This window comes from Syzygium oleosum, unplaced genomic scaffold (assembly GCF_021117445.2).
Source record: "Syzygium oleosum isolate NSW1041296 unplaced genomic scaffold, Sole_v2.1 Sole_v2.20, whole genome shotgun sequence".
NCBI classification, from domain to species: Eukaryota; Viridiplantae; Streptophyta; class Magnoliopsida; order Myrtales; family Myrtaceae; genus Syzygium; species Syzygium oleosum.
The window spans coordinates 675060-694112 of record NW_026607504.1 but is presented as its reverse complement, the minus strand read 5'-3'; the positions used below and the strand labels follow the sequence as shown (position 1 = coordinate 694112).

The 19053-nt window shown below is 40.7% G+C and overlaps 4 protein-coding genes across 7 annotated transcripts; 1 reads left to right on the top strand and 3 right to left on the bottom strand.

The window, feature by feature from the left end:
* Positions 1 to 685: 685 nt before the first annotated feature.
* LOC115689049 (uncharacterized) lies at positions 686 to 3637 on the bottom strand. 2 transcript variants are annotated; one of them, XM_030615017.2, is made up of 6 exons: positions 3376 to 3628; positions 2809 to 3055; positions 2368 to 2503; positions 1771 to 1862; positions 1019 to 1142; positions 686 to 939 (listed from the first exon to the last, which is right to left on the bottom strand). In XM_030615017.2, the coding sequence occupies exons 1-6, from the start codon at positions 3536 to 3538 to the stop codon at positions 862 to 864; spliced, it is 840 nt and encodes a 279-aa protein (XP_030470877.1). In that variant the 5' UTR covers positions 3539 to 3628; the 3' UTR covers positions 686 to 861. The 2 variants fall into 2 exon arrangements, with proteins under 2 accessions (XP_030470877.1, XP_056176252.1); XM_056320277.1 differs by having other exon boundaries at positions 917 to 939; positions 1019 to 1134; positions 3376 to 3637.
* Positions 3638 to 5317: 1680 nt separating this feature from the next.
* Positions 5318 to 10440, bottom strand: LOC115689108 (ubiquitin receptor RAD23b-like). 3 transcript variants are annotated; one of them, XM_056320484.1, is made up of 12 exons: positions 10198 to 10440; positions 9651 to 9794; positions 8688 to 8729; positions 8510 to 8598; positions 8388 to 8429; positions 7460 to 7637; positions 7250 to 7384; positions 7111 to 7176; positions 6692 to 6739; positions 6471 to 6580; positions 6008 to 6086; positions 5318 to 5923 (listed from the first exon to the last, which is right to left on the bottom strand). In XM_056320484.1, exons 1-12 carry the CDS (start codon positions 10261 to 10263, stop codon positions 5807 to 5809), a joined length of 1116 nt encoding a protein of 371 aa, XP_056176459.1. In that variant the 5' UTR covers positions 10264 to 10440; the 3' UTR covers positions 5318 to 5806. The 3 variants fall into 3 exon arrangements, with proteins under 3 accessions (XP_056176459.1, XP_030470937.1, XP_030470938.1); XM_030615077.2 differs by having other exon boundaries at positions 9651 to 9812; positions 10198 to 10437; XM_030615078.2 differs by having other exon boundaries at positions 8688 to 8726; positions 9651 to 9812; positions 10198 to 10436.
* A 1732-nt stretch (positions 10441 to 12172) lies between these two features.
* Positions 12173 to 13281, top strand: LOC115689087 (fasciclin-like arabinogalactan protein 14). The gene has a single exon (XM_030615054.2). It carries the CDS (start codon positions 12217 to 12219, stop codon positions 13279 to 13281), a length of 1065 nt encoding a protein of 354 aa, XP_030470914.1. The 5' UTR covers positions 12173 to 12216.
* A 1785-nt stretch (positions 13282 to 15066) lies between these two features.
* Positions 15067 to 16922, bottom strand: LOC115689068 (uncharacterized). Its single transcript, XM_056320495.1, has 2 exons — positions 16545 to 16922; positions 15067 to 15472 (listed from the first exon to the last, which is right to left on the bottom strand). The coding sequence occupies exons 1-2, from the start codon at positions 16624 to 16626 to the stop codon at positions 15276 to 15278; spliced, it is 279 nt and encodes a 92-aa protein (XP_056176470.1). The 5' UTR covers positions 16627 to 16922; the 3' UTR covers positions 15067 to 15275.
* Between the last annotated feature and the right edge of the window lie 2131 nt (positions 16923 to 19053).

Sequence of the window (19053 nt, the reverse complement as noted above, 5' to 3'; positions counted from 1 at the left end):
TTTAATTGGGCCGAAAAAAAAGTGTCTGGGTGCAATCATTGAGTCCATGTTTTCAAGTTGGTTTTTACTAGTGCATATAAAACGCTTATAAAAAAAATGATTTTTCCATCTTTAAACCCAACAGTAGATTACTGATTATTTTGAATTTTACAAGTGATCCCCCTGTGATTTTGTAGGTTACCAATTGCTTCAATAATTTACTAGTGATAACTAATTTACCATTGTGAAATTTTACTATATTATTAATAATGCTCTGATCTTACGAGTACCGAAATTTTATTTGTCAGTAACATACAAGCGAAATAGTCGATTGATCATGTTGAAATACTCTTTTACATCACGTACAGTCGACCGTTTTCACAAATGATCCTGTTCTTCTATTGGTAGACTACGAATCGCTTGCATACTTCTCACCCTGGCATATTGGATTAAGTCATTGCAGTCAATCAAATGGTATCAAAACCATACACATTTCGACTAGCAGTATGCATACCAACCACCGTACTCGGTTACATTTTCGTCTCCAGTCGCCATCTTTCCTACCAAACACGGCCTGATAGCTTTTTTCCCTACCAGCGGTCAACATTCAGCAATTTCTCACCACCTTGTCCAAAGTCGGAACCCTTTTGAAAATGCCACTTGGTGAGTTTTCTCACCAGGAAAGCAATCCCTACAAGAATGAACATCGAGGAAAAATCTATTCTCGGCCAGGCATGTCAAATTCTACTTGGTCATGAACTGCTGACAAAATTCTCTGAGCATTAGCCTCATGGAACCGAAATACTATGCTCTGGTTAAAAAAAATTACTAGTCGAATATTTAACAAGTTAGCCATGGCAACGGCCTGGGAGAGCATGACGGTCAGGCCTGCCTTGATGTAACATCATTGAAGTATGCAGTTATGCCCTTGAATTTGCCATCCACGTAATTTTCTTCAATCTGCAAATCTTTCCTATCATGTTATGCAGTGAAGACAAATCAAGTCCATCAAAAAGGTTATAATATAACAAGGCAGTACCTCAACGTGTAAAGGAGGAGAAGAAAGCCAAGAGAGCTCTTCCACTTGGTTTAAGTCCATGTTGCGGGGAAGAAACATGATGATGTTTGGTGTTATCCTCTGAGCAGCTTGAAATACTGAATAGCTGTAATCAGATTGATATTAGGTACATTTTTTTTGGAAACAAAGGTGATAATTATTTTCTGAGCCACAAAAATGCAAGTCTCAGAATTAGGTGACAACAGAGCTGCAGAATCGCACTACCTATAGACCATATTCATCTTGATTAAGTTTTGTGATAGCACCAAGTCCATGCAAGCGTGAGAGAACTATTGATATATAAAGAATGCATCTGTAAAAGTTAAGTTCAGAGAAAATATTGTCTGATCCCCTTTCTCCTTTCGGTTATTCATACCATTAACCTATGACACTACGACAAAGAACAGAATAATCGGTGCTTATTTAGATAAAGAAAGAGAAACATTTGTATAAAGTTAGTTCAGAGAAAATATTGTCTGATCTCCTTTTTCCTTTCGGTTATTCAAACCATGGACGTATGACACTACTACAAAGAACAGAACTCTTGGTGCTTGTTTAGATAAAGAAAGAGAAACATTTCTATTAGTGCTCATATTATTCTCAAATAAAAGTTGATTTAGGTAATTTCAATCCTCTAGTATAATAAGTTAAACACAACCATTAACTTTATCATCATGTGAAAAGGCCTTTCCCTTAGAAGTGACCAAGAATGTCCATGAAGAAATTCTGCATACCCGTCTTTTGGCTTGAGCAGATCAAGATTAAACTGCCGAATCATTTTGTATGATGGGCCACCCCACGGAGGTGAAAGGTAAACAATATCACCCTGATGAAACAAAATCAAGGGGCATTTTACTTACAGTAGAGCAGAATGCAGCACAAAGTTTTGACCCTGAATGATAAGAACCCAAGCAACACACTTGTAACTTCAGTACAGAGAAAGAATTTTAACTGGATAATTACGCTAGACATGTGATTGCAAAGCGATATTGGAGGATAAGCATCAAGGCACCTACCAAGCATTATATGATGCATTCATAAAACAAAAAAAAGGCTCAATCTGAAGCATCAAATCATTGCCAGAAGCCACCTGCCAAATGGTTGGCATTACTTGCTCTATTCTTCTTATATCGTATAACCATATTAATAACATATAAGTGTCTCCAACTCAACAAAATGTAACAATTGAACTGTAACAGCTTATTCTAACTACACGTGGCATGTAAGAAGCACAATAAAACCAGACTTCCTCAACTACCTTCGCAACATGAACGCGTGAGCACTGAGTATGACTAGAATAGAGTAGCATCTCTTCTACATTATATCATTACCTTCAGTGATGGAGCGAGTTGGAAGAAGTCCCCAACAACGAAATCAATACGGTCTTCTACCCCATATATTTTGGCATTATGAAAAGCCAATTCAATTTTTTGAGGATCAATATCAATTGCAACAACATGGTGACATCTACAGCAAGTAAAGATAATCTCAAGTCATAAACTTAAGAAACTCCCATAATGAGATAAACTAATTCGGCTTAAAAGTCACAATATCAGGAACTTTCTCAACAGACAGTCAAGAAAGGGCTGATATATAAGTATCTCAAGCATGTAACCACTATCAAGATTACTGAAACTCCCATTGAGGATTCCTAAGCTTTTAGCGAAGGCAGGTACGTAATTCTCTCAACTTTACCACCAAAACATTTCGCACAATTGCTTTTTAGAAGCAGTAGATAGAGTGTGTAACGAAGCAGAGAACGTAGAACTTACAGTATAGCAAACTGAATGGCATTGCCACCAACACCAGCAAAGCAATCAATCACGGTTCTTCCACGACATCTCTCCGCATGTCGGACAGCAATCTCCTCAGGAGTGACGGAATACCACCCTTCCTCATCCAATTTGACGCCTTCATCATACCTCGAGAACAGGTGATATCTTTGTAACCAGTACTTCTTGACTAGAGGACTGATAATGGCATTTTCCCTGCGCTTCCCTGTACTTCGCTTCAACTTAACTGAAAGAACATGCAATGAATTGATCTCAACAAGCGAGCGACAGAACAAGAAGAAGACATTTGTTTTTCCTGGGGTCACCACATGAGAGAAAAAGGCCATTGCTATGAGGTTTAGCCTGCAGCAACTAGCAACCCAGTCTGTCATCTCATTTGGGTTTCCACAAAAAGTGCGCATTTTCGACACTTGCTGCTCGATCAACTGAGTAACCGAACTCGGAAGAGGGAAAAAGAAGAAAAAGGGAATCGCTTTGCTTGAAAATTCACTCCAGGAAGAGCTGAAATGGAGAATAGCAGAGATTAATAAGCAAAAAGAGAAGCACCTTGCTTGCGTTTCTTGAAACGACGAGAATGGGAAGCTTGAACGGCAACTCTCTCGTTCCCCGTCATCGACAGCTTCCCGCTCTCGCTCGTTTGTGCCAAGTTTGGAGGGTGGCTTTCCTCGTTCTGCTGTTTGCCTTCTTGCTTCAGCCTCGTAGGTACCATTTTACTTTCTTAGCTTTCTCTGCTTTCGGTTTTTCTTCTTCTTTGTGTTTTTGGTTTCAGAATCGAATGTTCGAATTTAGTCAAGTACTTCATATAATTTCCCTCTGTCTCGGTCCCGTCGTTTCGTTTACCAAAAAAATGCTGCTTTTTTAATGGGTCAAGGGCAAACCCAAGTTTGATGCCTTTGCCGGATTGTAGCTTATTATTTCGGTGGAAAGCATGACAGTTCAATTGCCCCCAATTAGCTTCTCCATGTAAGTGCGACTAATTTTATCTTGCTCTTTGCAATTAGGCTTGGTCATTCATCTTTCCTCGTATGCTTACATTGTAGACTCCACAGTTCACAGTACACACGATTAGTTTATTTATTATTGGGATTCATTTATAGCAGTAATCACCAATTGTACTACTTGCTTTGCACCAGACAATGTGCCGACATTTTGCTTTCCCCTTATTCAAGTGTAGATTGCATCGGTCGAGAGTGAGGATGAGGGCGGCTTCATGCTTCGTATCCTGCTGCGCTGCATGTGCATGCGACGTGTTTTGAACTGTCGTCTTGGGAGTTAGCAGGAGGTCGGCTCGGATTGCATATTGTGGTCTCTATGGGCTTTCTGTGATGGTGTCATGGATTTTCCGTGAGGTCGCTGCCCCTCTAATGAGGAAGCTCCCTAGTAAGTCCTCGACGTTGCTTCTTGTGTTATAATTTGCGTTACTTTTAGTGTGATTTGTTGAAGCAGGTTCTGCGGTAAGGTATAGATGATGAAATCTTGTACTTTTGGATGTATTGTTCAACGTTTGGGACGTAAGCATTTAATTGAGTCTAATGGGTATTCTTCTGTAGAGCAGATTTATTTTGTTGCCATGGTGGTGCAGGGTTGAATCATTTCCACCAGAAACCAAACAGGGAGTGGTTTGAAACAGATGCTGTCCTGCAAGTTAGCTTGGCGAATATTCTCTTTTTTACTATTCTAGCACTTATGATGATGAGCGTGAAAAATCAGAGGGATCCCCAGGAGGGTATTTACCAGGGTGGATGGGTGATGAAAATCATATGCTGTGCATTTTGGTGATTTTCATGTTCTTCCTTCCAAATGGGGTCATCAGCTTTTATGGTCAGCCCCATCTCATCTGTGTCCACTGCAACACCATGTTTCGTGTAAAGATGTTTTGCTTATAGTATTCCACTTAAAGAAATGAGGTGAACAAATTGTCAAGCATAAGAGCCACCGCAGTTATCCTGTCATTATGACTGGTCGAGCGGTGTACCCTATAGGGCATGGACCACTTGTAGACATGGAAAATCGACGATCAAACTCCTGTGTCTTACGGACCCACAAAAAAAAAAAAAAAACCCCTGTGTCCTCATAAATAGATTATTACCACGTAGATCCTCGTCATCAAAGTGGTAACATCAGGTGGTAACATCTCCAGTAAAGGTTGCGAATCCACTTCGAAATTATGTCCCTGAATCCCATGGAGATGGTTAAGGAGGTACCCGGAAAAACAGCCCAGAGTTCAGCCTTGACTGAAGAACAAATGCCAACAGATTTGGCAAAGCCTCTTCTCCAAGTTCCGGATTGGTCTCGAATGAGCCCTCCTACTGAGGCATTGCCCAGGTTGCCGCATATATTAACAAGCTACACCAAATAAGTGCCCAATCATTATCTCGATATTATTGTGAATTTTGAGGTTCAGGAAGTTAATTATTTAACACTCCTTGTAGGCCAAAGAGTGCACATCAACATCCAGGGGCTTATTCAGGGACATGGCAACTTGATATCCAGATCAAAAACAAAATTCATTGATTCAATGTAATCTCCAGAATTCTCATATTTAGCAGTCATGTAGACACAAACTAGTCCAACCAACAATGTCAAGTTGACAACATTTGTTCACCCTTTAACAGCGCCCAGCAAAGATGAGTCCTTCATCCTTTACGTTGTCATCCAGCATGAAAGTAAGGACATGAATACTCAGCCTCATGTGGTCTCTTCCATCTTTCCTTCATCAAAAGAAGAAGTCCATAGATTCATTCCATACATACCCAACTAAATCATCCAATGCCAAGAACAATTTGAGAGCCAAAAAAGAAATTCAAATTGCCTTTGCCCTCCCCAAAAACCAAATAAGAAGAAGAAGAAGGAAGATCATCCAGACAACCAATGAAATGCCAGGCAGTCAACATGTCAGACCCAAAAAGAAAAAAATTTCGACGATATAATTTACTCTAAGAAAAAACTATGAGCCTGAAGGAAAAAAAGTCGCTGCTCAATCCTCAAAATCTCCAGCATGCTCCAATAGATAGTTCGCTGCCAATTCCTCATTCCGGTCACAAGCCAAAAATGCCTCAATGACGAGGGCTCTGTCAAATCCCATTGCTTCAAGCTGTGAACAAACAAAATTAGTACAATGCTACGATAAAGGTGTGATAAGCAAAACTGACAAAGCGAATCCAAATTGGGAGCATACTCGCTCTATGGCCTCCTGCTCAGCTGGCGTCACATTTATAGCATGAGGCATATCTTGCTCAGGCTGATCAAATATATCCCTACAGGGAAGTCAAACCATCAGAATTTTCCTAGTGAACCCTCAAATGAATATCTTCAGAAGTAGGTAGTCTTTTCTTGCGCACCCAAAGGGCACTGCATAGAGTTCCCCGTCAGCAAATGATATCAAACAGGCTTCACAATGCTTTACAATTAAGGGTGAACGAATACAAATGAGTCCACTCTATGCAAAGTTCATTGACCCAACTCCCAAATAACATAAGAATGAGAAGAAAAGTCACTTTTTAATTGTAGGCGAGGGAGGTGAGAGGGGGCCAATCTAAGAAATCAGGGTATCATCTGGACTCCCAGCCTTTGGGTGTTGCATTCTAATCTGGCAAAAGAAGACCTATACGAGCCCAGTCACCTGAACATTTATTACTTACCCTTCGGACCCATCAAGAGGTTCATTTATCAACTGAAGAAACTCTGCATGGTGCTCCTGTATCAATCGTAAAAGCTGAGGATTTTGCTTTCCAAGTTCCTGAAGCATGGGCTGTTATCAAGCACAAAAGTAAATCGCATCCAGTGTCATTACCTTACAAGAATTACTTTACCAGAGCTGTATCCAAAAAAGATAAAGAAAACAAGAAAGTAGCTAATTCACCTGCAAAATCTGGGGATTTGCTTGCACCATAGAACGCAATGCTTGGAACTAAAATGCAAAAGGAAAAGAAAGAATTATATCAGACCACTTGAAAGATCCTAACACCGAATCCATAACTACCGTAAGTGTTTATACATATTTCTACCTATAGAAACCTTTTATTTTTTTGGAGAAGAAAAAGATGAACACCGTATGACCGACCTTCGGCGATTGATATCCAGTATATAAATGCACAAAGCTTACACATGATGTCGACCTAAATTTTATTTTTCTTAGGCTCCCCCAACCGTAAATTATATGGTAACTGACCATTGACAAAATATAGACCAGTGAAAAAGAAAATCCTAAAGCTTCAGCTCTTCAAACTGAAACTACAAAGACTTTTTTGTATATTAGGAAATGCTCAACAGTAACGATACCTGTTGATTGTTTCGAAGAAAATCGAGTGTTCCAAGTCCACCACCAGCAGCATTTGAAAGTGCTTCCTGCAAAACAATTTACTTTTTGGAAACTTCCAAAACCTAAATTGTCCAGGCACACTAAGAAAATGAACTTTACCTGGGGAAACAAATTTAAAGGAGATGTATTAGGTGCACCAGATGCAGGTACTGGTGGTGCTGCACCTGCTTCATTCGCCTGACTTGCAGGATAATGAGCCCCAGGTACAGCAATTTCAGCTGATTCCGGTATACCCTGAAAATAGGAAGACATTATAAACAATTGAAGACTAAATACAGAGCAAAACCATCATCAGCCCAATAGACATACGGAATATAGATAATCCACTGCTCGCTCTGGATTATTGTATGCAGCTCGGAGAGCACGTACAACCGTCTCTCTGTCCCAGGTGCCACCACCCATGTCCATTAGTTGCTGGATGCTTTCCTCCAGATTATTGCCAGCAACTAAATGGGAAGCAGCTTGACTGTAGGCGTCAGAAGGCACACTGCGACAAAGAGATAACAGAGTTATTTGCAAGTAATCAGGTAAACCTATGATAAGGCAATTGTAAAATCTACTATGACACCGGTCACTGCCTCCGCATATTCTCTCACCATTATGAACTTACCACCCTATTGTCTTCCCCATTACCATTCCTCTTATTATTAGCTTATTCTGCTATGCCAAAACGGACAGCAAAATTGATTATTTAAATCCACATTTGCTCCTCGACTTTCAGCCCTGATCCTCAAACTACCTATGCTATATTTCAAGGATATGATAAAGCATTCACATTGGGCTTCTTTTCCATTGAATTCTAACATGAAACCACTTAAAACTATCTAGCAGTCTCTCAGCATGTGAGAGACAGAGGCTATGAGCAAGACAAGCACCAAGCTAGGACTGAACCAAGGTAGCATAAGAAGCAAAGCCGTGTTGTCTTACAACAATCTTCAACAACGACCTGGATATTAACTCATTTTAATGATTGTACCAACATTAACCAGCTTCACAGGAATTAATCTCGGGAAGTCCTTAATAATGCCAGAATACCAACTGGTATCCCCACCAATATCATGAAAGTTGCTCATTCACAAGTATATTTAATTTTGCATGTCACCAACTACATTGTATATGAGTTCGCAATATTAAAGGAAACGAGGTATAGAGAGAGAGAGAGAGAGAGAGAGAGAGAGAGAGAGAGAGAGAGAGAGAGAGAGAGAGAGAGAGAGAGAGAGAGAGAGATCTCCCATACTTAGCTGTTGACCCTTCTGAAGTGGATGTGGTCATTGAAGGACTGTAAACATTATCAAAGAGGGTATGAGATTGATTCGGTAAGTTGAACGAAACATTACTGTCACGCAAATGTAATCTTACGGTGCTTGTGCAGGGGCTTCAGATGCTGGAGAAGGGTTAGAAGTTGGTGCAGTGGTTGCTGCAGTGGTTGCTGCAGTGGTAGAAGCAGGCTGTTTTGACCCCAAAAAAAAATCTTTCATATACCAAGAACTGAACCACTACGCTATCTGAAAAAAAAAAAAGACAGATAAGAGTATACCTGTGCGGACGAAGTGCCAGCTGAGCCTGAACTCTTGCTCTGCTAAACAAAATGATGAAAAAAAGAAAGAAGGATGTCATACGTCAGCTTCAAGCTGGAGCTAGGAGATGACAGAACTAGTGCCAATATTGCCCATTGACATAACAACTCAGATCAGTCAAAATGCAAGATAATGTTCTGATTAGAAAGATAGAGAGAAAAGAGCACATAAGACAACATGCAAACATATCAATAGATATTTAATTCATCACAAGTCAGGGAGGAAAGAAAAGAAATCAAGATTTCTCATATAGCACAAATTATGCTAGAGCACCAAGTATGAGCCAATGTAGCTACAGCTGGCAGCTTCCTACATAAAAGAACCAAGATCATTATCGAAGTCAGATCACAACAGGGGAAGCTTATGGTGCAGATTTGCAGCAGAAATGACTACCCAACCCAAAAAGAAAATGGTCATTATCTCATTCACAGTTTAGAAATCAAGCTCAGAGGACATAAGTTTAGAGCCAGAAATCATGATATAAACCCGCTATCCCACCCTCCAGGAAATCGATCCATAGAAATCTTCCTCAATGCATGTGATGTGAACATTCTCAAACATCAGATACCTGAACCGGGCAGACACCTCACTTGATAAAACAAAAAGAAAACTTAGCCAATTCCATCATCTCCCGATAACTTAAATGGAGCTGTTATCTTGGACTTCATTAAAACCATGTTTGATGGACTACAATTACCCAGTGTCATCCTTAAGTTCAAACAGGAATTGAACTTCACTAGAAAGAAAAGGAAAAGGAAGCAAACCAAGAAAATTGGCCAGATTATAGTCGCAACCACAACCATACCAACATTACTAAATCAACACTATGCGACTTAATAATGATGGCAAGTAGCACACATGAAACATAAAAAAAAAATATAAATTGCTTCATGTACTTCAACTCAAGGCGGGTTATGATTCACCTTGCTGAGCATGACAACGAGGAAGCCATCTTCAGAGACCTTGTTGTCGACCAATGTGGTCTCGTCCTTCAACACCTTACCATTGTGAATCAGCAACTGCTGCCCACACGGGTAGTTATCCTTTCCCTGTACATCTTCAATGTTCTTCTTGACAGCCATTATCTACATTAGCCAGGAAAGAAAAAAAGGAAAGGACTCCCAATCAGAACACAAACAACAACAACAACATTCACAAGGCAAAACCACCCTCCTGGCAAATCCACGCGCATCAATATAATACTAGCGAAAAACACCAGTCAACCATTGTCCCCAACCCAGCAAATTCCAATGATTCGGGGACGGAAAAAACGCAACCTTTCGCATCCTCCTAAGTAAAAACCCGTAATCCGAGTGGGACGTCCCGAGAATTCTAAGACTACGAATGACCTCAATCTTCTCGAAGCTCGCACTTTCCGACAGAAATCAACGGAAACAAACAAAACCCACGTTCCGGCAGCCAGGGAAACCCCAACGAAGGAACGGGGCGGGGGAGGGGGAGAAAACTCACGGTGTCGGTGGGCTGCACTTTAATTTCAAAGTTGGTGCCTTTGAGCGTCTTCACGGTGAGCTTCATGGCGGCGTGAATCACAGGTTAGAGAGGGATCGAACCCGAGAAGGGGGCGCCAATTCCGGTTCGTGGGTCTGGCTTGCTATCGAAGTAAAGAAGGAGAGAACCCTAGAAACTCTCAGTCCCCAAACCCAGAGAGAAGAGAGACAGAAGAGAAGAAGAGCGTGGCGTGTGCGTGTGTACGGGGTATGTATGAATGTATGTCATTGTCATGTGTGCGGACTTGCCTGCGCCAGAGAAGCAGAGGGAGGTCTCCGCACGTGCCGCGCACCTGCCGCGTCACTGTGCGTATCTACACATGTATTTCCTGTATTATGCCATTCGCTTGTTTTTTTTGGGGGGTCAATTCAACATTATATAGCTGTTAATAAACTGCTGCGCAAGTTCGACGCTTTAATTGATTAAGGCTCCGTTTGCTTCGCAAAAAATTGAATGATTTGAAAATTATTTTCTTCAAAGAATAATCGCTTGTATCTCTTATAAAAATGAATGAACAGAAATATTTTCATCGTTCACGAAAATATTTAAACATAAAATGTTGCCGATGGCAAAAAACAGTAGCATGCAATATACAAGTAAAGAGTTCGATAAAGCTCGTTTTAATTAATTATCTTATATTTTCTTTTAAAAATAACGTATGATACGGTTCGATTTGAACGAAGAGATTCCTATTTTTCAATTGAGGTGATCTCTTGAAAACGACAATCTTGTCAAAAAGGAAGAAGAAGAAGAAGAAGAAGAAGAAGAAGAAGAAGAAGAAGAAGAAGAAGAAGAGGAGGAGGAGGGATTTATCATTGCACTCTCAATCCTGAACCTGAAGCAATAATAAATATTGATTCATCTTGCCTGAAAGAGTAGGCTGAGAATTCAATCTCCTTTTTATCCTTTTTTAGGCCAGCTACTCGTTCTATTAAGTCGAGAGCGAGATTGTTCTATACCAAATGAAGCATTCTAACTAGAATGGTCCAGTTTTTTTTCGGTCGAAAATGGTGCTGTTTTGGAGGACCAATAATTGGCTTATCACATTCATAAGTTGATTTCCAGGCACAAGTATTCACTTGAAGATCGGATTTAATGCCATCTTTCGTTCTGGGCTGCATCGATAGACTCGATTGTCATATAATGCGCGCTGCAGTCATGTGGCCGGTCAGGGTCCTAATCCTGCAGCAGCATAATCCTAGAGGAAACACGTCGACATAAGCCAGCGACATGGTGGATTCGAATCCGCCGATGAAACATCCATGCCGTTACATGGTTTCCCACAACTAATCATTCTTTACCTATGGAGTGATTTGTGAGATATGTGTAGTCCTTGCAAGTCGAAAAGCGCTGTGACTTTCACCCCAGATTAATTCATGGGCAAGTTTCTTTAGGATGGTCTGCAATCTGCAGAAGATGGGAGGTCATTAACGATTAGGCTGCGGAGGCCGTGCGCAACCGAGTTTTGCACAAATGTGCAGAACTTGTATCCGCTTGCCAAAAGTGCATGTCACATTACTTTGGTTTGGTTATCATAGTTTTGCATCATATGGTGTTATATTGCGGAAGTTATACGGTTCAAAACCATCCTGCTCATACACCATCATGCGTTCATTGCGTTGAGGGTTCTAGCTCGGCGTTTAATCTGCTCCTTCCACCTGGTGCCCTCAGCAAATTATCGACCGACCATCGAAGGATGACATGGCAATGGATGAGGTGCTATAAGTAGAAGGTGAAATGAGTGTCGATGGTCAAGATTGCCTATTTTTAGGTGGTAGTTGCAAATGCACTTGTTGAATGGCCACCTGGCTTACCTACCTGAATAATCTCCACATCTGCTCATTTTTATCCGGACAAACTTCCTTCATATTCGGCACAAAGGAGGACTAAGGAGCTCGTTTTGAATCCACCAATTCCAATATAAAGCTTGCCTGAACATCTCTATGCTACATCTCCTTCCCTCTACAGCGACTTTTAGACATGTCTATCAACTCCTTGCATTCTTTGCTCTTTCTATTTTTCCTTCTTTCATCTTCTACAACTGCCTTTAACATCACCAATATCCTAAGCAAATACCCCGAATTCAGCACCTTCAACAATGATCTCACACTATCTCAGGTGGCCAGTGCGATCAATGCGCGAGCAACCATTACCGTCCTGGTGGTGGACAACAGCGCCATGTCGGGATTGTCAGGGCAACCGGCGGAAACTGTCAGAGACATCTTGAGTCTCCATGTGGTGCTCGACTATTACGATCCACAAAAACTTCAACAATTACCGAATAAAACAGCAATTCTCACCACACTGTTCCAGACAAGTGGACGGGCTGTCGGCCTAGAGGGCTTTCTCAATGTGACCAGTTCGAGCAGTGGTGGGATTGCATTTGGCTCGGCTGTGCAAGGATCGAACCTTCGTTCTAACTTAGTAAAATCTGTCACATCTCAACCATACAATATATCTGTCTTACAAGTAAGCAGTGCAATAGTGCCTCCTAATATGGGGAATGCTAATTCTAGTTCTGGCTCAAACTCAACTTCCTCACCGCCATCCCCAGCACCAGCAAGTCCTAGCCCAAATAAGTCCCCGGTGCCAGCTTCAAGCCCAACAATGGCTCCTGGTACTGCACCACCAAAGTATGGAAAGGCACCGACTCCGGCTGCAGCAGCAACACCCCCATCTAACGGGAGTCAAGCAACCCCACCAGCTGCCGCCACCTCTCCTGCCACCTCACCATCAGAGGCGGCTGGTGGTTCACCAACAAGTGCCAATGCTCCAGCAGCAGATGCTCCGGTCGGTTCACCTCCCACGCCTGCGGGTGCTGATGGGCCTGCGGGTGCCGATGGGCCTGCGGCTTCAGCAGCAGATGCTCCGGGCAGTTCTCCTCCCCTGCCTGCTGGTGCCGATGGGCCCGCGGCGGATGATCCGGCAGCTGATGCACCGGGAGGAAAAAAATCTGGCGCCCCTAGAGGTTATGGTGTTGACCTTGCAGGAGGTGTAGGACTATTTGCCACAATGACTTGGTATCTGGCTTTGACAATGTGGTAGAACACGTAAGGAAGAAACATTAGAAGATCACTGTTGTCTCCTGCAGTAAATATGGAGCTTAGTTGCTTGCCTTTTTTACATTTCAAAGTGATGTAGAAGAACTGGTCAGCTGTTACAGATACCGTTATTAAATCTTCCGAATTACATGTTTTTCCTAACGATTCTTCATCTTGGTAGTACCGGTTCCTGCAAAAACTGCTACATCTAAGTCAACATCTTTTTGGTCCTTGCCATGTCTTTATTCTATTGCCTAATGGCGTCTCTTATACTTCGTGGTGAATGTGAAAATCCATGTCAGACTTAGAGTGACTGCTATCAATAATTGCAATTGCTTATCTACTTTCACAAACACCCAGATGTGTATCTAAGCACAGTAAGTATAGAATGCTTCCTAATTGTTTAAGACTACAATCGATCATTGTGCAGAAACTAGAAAGGACCAAAAGACTGGGGTTAGAAAATGAATGTCGTAAACTATTTGAAGCTGACTTTTGACACGGATCTTAATGATCTCCAATGATTGCAATCAAACTGAAAGTCAGATGACAAGCGGACATGCGGATTGAACATACACAAGTTCAGTGAATTATCAAAAGCAATTGTAAGTTTCAAGGATGAAATTACTTGTAGTATACAAAGATCTGTGCAGGATTTATGTGGGAATGCATTGTTACATCTTTAACATAGTTAGTTGACTGGGTGGTGTCAGTTTCTCTTCTTGATTTAAGAAGTATATTATTCTGTACTCCCCTCCTGATTCTAGTTTGATTTACTGTTAAAATGCCAATATCTCTCTCTCCCTCTCTCCCTCTCTCTCTCTCTCTCTCTCTCTCTCTCTCTCTCTCTCTCTCTCTCTCAACAGCCACATGCAATAATGGTATATATTTCAAACCAAAAGAAGTACACATATCGTCAACATTATCTTTGTCAGCTACAAGTCGAAGCAGCGAAGCTGATGTCTTCTTTCTAGTACAAACAAACTGAATTTTTTGGGAGTGAAAGGGCAGAAAAAAGACGAAAAAGTTCTGAAGCTTAGTCTTTCTGACTTGACAAGCCCAAAACATGTAAACTTCACAAGCGCTGCTATAAAGCTCATTGACTTGGAAAATATCTTGCACCGACTTGGTGCATGTAAACCTTTATATCAGGTGGGTGCCATCTTAACATGATGACTTTGTGAACAAAGAGCAGGCCCACAAAATTGGCTGCGAGTTTTATACTGCAGAGTTTTTTTCTGTCTGCTGGTTTTGCTGGGACGGTTTTTTTTTTTTTTTGTTACTCTAATGTGCAACAGTAATGGTCATATTTTAAGCGTGCTCATAAGCATGTATGCAGCTTGCTCAAGTCTCTGTTCTCTGCCAAATCTTTGGCCCATTTGTGGCTCTGTGCTCTCAGCATGCAGCTGTTCTTTGGAAAAGCTCCAGTAACAGTATTAAGAACTCAACAGGACACGCTGCAGGCTACGGTGCATTAGACTTAGGATGATAAATAACTTCAGACGAAAGTATTGGCTTCAAAACTTCTAATGAAAACTTTCCACAAGCAAGCCTGCCTTGGTTCCATATCATATCTTGTATGCTCTTTACTTTCATATATTTCTTTCTTTTCTGGTGAAGCCAAAATGACAGATTGCTGAACGTGAGCGCTAATGCTGATTGTTGCAAAGTAAATTGAAACATTTAAGCTAACTTGGAGCAGTGCCAGTGATGGTAAGCTAGTTGTCTGTACGAACTCGCTGTTGCTTCTGTTCTGTGATTTTTAGTATATGGCACTAGAAGAATTGAGTTTGTAACAGCCACTTCCCATTGTGTGTGGATCAAGTTGAATGTGGACTTATGACAATGTGACATATATCTACAGAACTTTCTCTTTTTCACATATATTTACAAAACTTGATCCATAAATACAGTGTACACATGTCTCGATTCTCTCTCCTCTGTCAAATGGTGATGTTGCCATGCTGAAACTTTGTCATGGATGAAGTTTCGTGCCTGTTAAGCATGATCTGCAGATAATGTTACCGATGTGCTGTGGCTAGACCATACGAAGACTCTCCAGAAAGGGCGTTGCTTGCCTTTGGAATTATTCGCAATCTGCTCCAGCTCCGATCTTTGTAGCATTTCCCACATGACCTGCACGTCCTCATACTCACATGTTTGAATGTCATGGTGAAGCTTCAAAAGTCCATCACCTGATTTGAACCAAAAGAAGAAAGTCTCCTTATGTGCTTGAACTTGAAGTCAGAAAGAACAAAACTTTTGAATAACCAAGAAAAACAAGTAGAATTCGTCCTTATGGTTGAGAAATGACTTTTGTCTGCATTTATTCAGTGCATTGTTAATCGATAGTAACAAAAGATTGGTCCTGATGCTCAATACATATTCTCTGAAAAAGTGAACGGGGAAAAAATCTGGGAATAGCAGCTGGTCTAGGAATTATGCCAATCCTCATCTCAGAATCCATCACTTTTGGTGTAATCAAGCTAAGTTCCTTCATCTTCTTTTTTCCATTAAAATTGCATATGTTTGAAGGATTTAGGAAAGATTCTACAAACCCGCAATTTGCTAACAAGTGCAAAACTAATGGAAGCTACTAACATGGAATAACTAAGATCTTTTGAAAAAATTACCATAAACCTATTTTAAAAAATCCAGTGAAGGATAAAGATATTGATGATTTCTGCTCACGGATTAGTAGTAATTTCCGGGGGTTTAGTCAAAAACCACAGGGGCACAGATATAGAAAGTAAACAGAAACAACAGGAAACTTAGTAGATATAAATGGTCGTAACAAGAGTTTCGGTGACACAACAGGAAACTAAACAGAAACAACCGAGTTTGTTAGTCTAATACCATGATGGATCAATGGTAATAGACAGATGATACTTCGAGTTTAGCTTAGTGGCATTTGACACGACAGGTCCTTTTTCTACAATGTGGGGTTTGGAGTTGAAGGAAGTTGCTTACCCTACGCTACTCATGTTAAGTCAACATGGAAGTCTTTTTAGATCTTCAATATGTGTTTCCAGAACAGAAATGATATATTAAAAAAAAACGTAAATATGAAGAAATCTTTACTTTGTGAAGAGTAAAATGGTTGAAAAAAAAGATTGTTTTCAAATTTTACAGAGTTAAAAGACTTAGCAGCAGATGAAGTTTGAAGAACAAGATCTGAAGCATGTATTTAACTTGTCTGTGATCATATCGCCTCACCGGAAAACAGTGGCGGGGAGAGGGAGAGAGAGAGAGAGAGAGAGGACTCACGGTGACGGCGAGGCTTGAGGCGAGAGGAAAGAGCGAGCCAAGCCCTTCGGACAGGGGAGAGGAGCATGTTCCACCACTCCATCCACCTTATTTGTTCTCCTGCTCCTCTTATATTGATCTCCACCACAACACCATCGATCCCTACAGTTTCAGTTCATCAACTACCACCAACTGTTTTTCTTCCTCCTTCCAAAAGACAGGCTCTCTCTCTCTCTCTCAGCTAAATAAAAACCTGGGGAGACTCCATCACCCTCTGAATATATATAACTACAACCCCCAAGATATCTAGTTAATGAGCTAAAAAGAACTTGGCATCTAGAGAGACAGAGAGAGAGATTGCCTATCACTTTCTGAGGAGCCAACCTCGCGCTCCTGTTATAACCGAATTTCCTTCAATAGGGACGTGCCATCTGATTGTTTTCCGATGTGGCCATTGGACTTTTTGCTCTTTCTCGTTTGAGCCCCTATATTCTCGATTTTCTCAACAAGCACCATCCTGTCCTCTTCTAATTCTGGGTCTCTGTCTCGATGAGTTCAGGATCAAGTTAATGGTCCATTTGTTCTGCGAAAAATGAATGATTTGAAAAGTATTTTTCTAAAAATAATCGTTTATATTGCTTGAAATAATTGGTCGATTGAAAATATTTCATTATTAATAATAATTTATATCTAAATATTTTCATGAACGATGAAATTTTTATTCGCTCATTTAATTTTATAAGCGATACAAGCGATTATCTTTAGGAAAATCTTTAGAAAAGTGTTTTTCAAATCATTCATTTGCCCTTTTAGCACTTTGGTATGGCTCATTTGATTACCCGGTGTCAATCACACATTGATCTTCTCATGCCTTAATCAAGCTCGATTGAGATAAATTCGCGGAGTATGTGGGGGGGTTTTTCGAGAGAATTAAAATGTAGGGGCACAAGTAAATTTTTTGATTCTGCCTTGTTATGGATAGATGTTGAACTAACTGTACGCTTCCATGGACAGTGAAAATAGTTGGAAGCACTGAAAAGTTTGCAATTTCAAGAATTATTTGACGACATTCGAGAAATAAGTGAGAACCGACAACTTTTTTCCCTGTGAACAGAAGGATCATATCGGTTGCATGATCTAGTTGTGATGGACTGATGCCATCTGGTCAAAGTTCAACTCCAAACTAAAATACAAGTGAGCTGCTTATATGATAATCAAAACAAGTCAAGCAATTCCAAACTTAATCAAATCAAAGTCATCACAACTTGCCTTGTAGACGCAGCTTCCTCCTAAAATATATTTTCATATTGAGAAGCCACACGTGGAACAATTTATGTGGACAACCTCCTCTTCTGGACTTCCTTTCCCCTTTCTTAATGTCTTCGGGGTTAATTAAAGTTAAAATTATTGATGAGAGCCCAAAACATATCTTTGTATTCTAAGGAAAGTTCAACTAGATGCTCACTAAAGGGCGGTTTGGCTCCTTATTTTAAATTTTGGACGACAAAATATTCGAGTTTCCTCCTTATTAGTTTATACATAAGGTGTAAGATGCGGTGTCGGCAACGGCCGGGTCCAAAGAATCGTTTGGAAAACAACAAAAAAAGATTAGTTGAATAAACAGAGATTTCTCTTGAGAAAAAAAAAATTATGTTAACCAATTACATGGTGAATGATGCAGTCGTCTAGCATGCTTTACACTCTTTTTGAGTGTTGACCTTACCCCCATCTTTCCTTTTCTTTTTCTGCTTTGGTACCATACATTTATCTATGATCTTGGCACAGAATATATCTGAAATTAAAGTTACAAAAAGTTGATAGAGGAGAGATCTTGAAAGTTAAGATCCCATCGAATCAAACTTCGAATGGGCAGAAGATGTTTGTTCTCTTTCTTGACATGGGGTTGGCAAGCTAGTAAGAACTACAGCGATAGAGCACGCCATGCCCTTTTCTTTTTCTAGTCTTTTTGCCTCAATTACTGGTCTAAAGAGTCGTGCGACTTCAGTAGGGCTTTAGAAGCTTGGTGCGCATGGAAATGGTGGCCGGTCGAGTGATGAAACATCAGGCACTGAATCAGATGACAAAATGTGGTCCGTAAGGTGCATGATGGTTTCAATGTTTTTCAAAACCGAAAAGGGGACGTATCGTGGAATGTGAAACAGTGCAACTTAGGAAAAAAAAAGGCAAAAGATCCTCTCAAGGGCGAGGGGGAGATAAAAGGTTAGGTGGTGGTGGGCTGGTGGGGGCTTAATGAACTTTTCAAAACCTTGGTGCCTCTAAACAACGGCATAATCATCACATTCCTGAAGCTTTGTGCAATTCTTTGTATTTGAATTTTAAGTGTCAGTTTGGCCAATGTCTTTGATCAGCATAATCTGAGGCTCACGTCTGCATATGAACTCCCCATTTTTTGTCGATTAGCCCTAATAATGAATTCGAAGTAAAAGAAATTTATGACCGAATATTCCTATAGAGCATACAAGAGTTTCCATTACATCATCGACCTGTCTGATATTTTTTCGGGAATTGG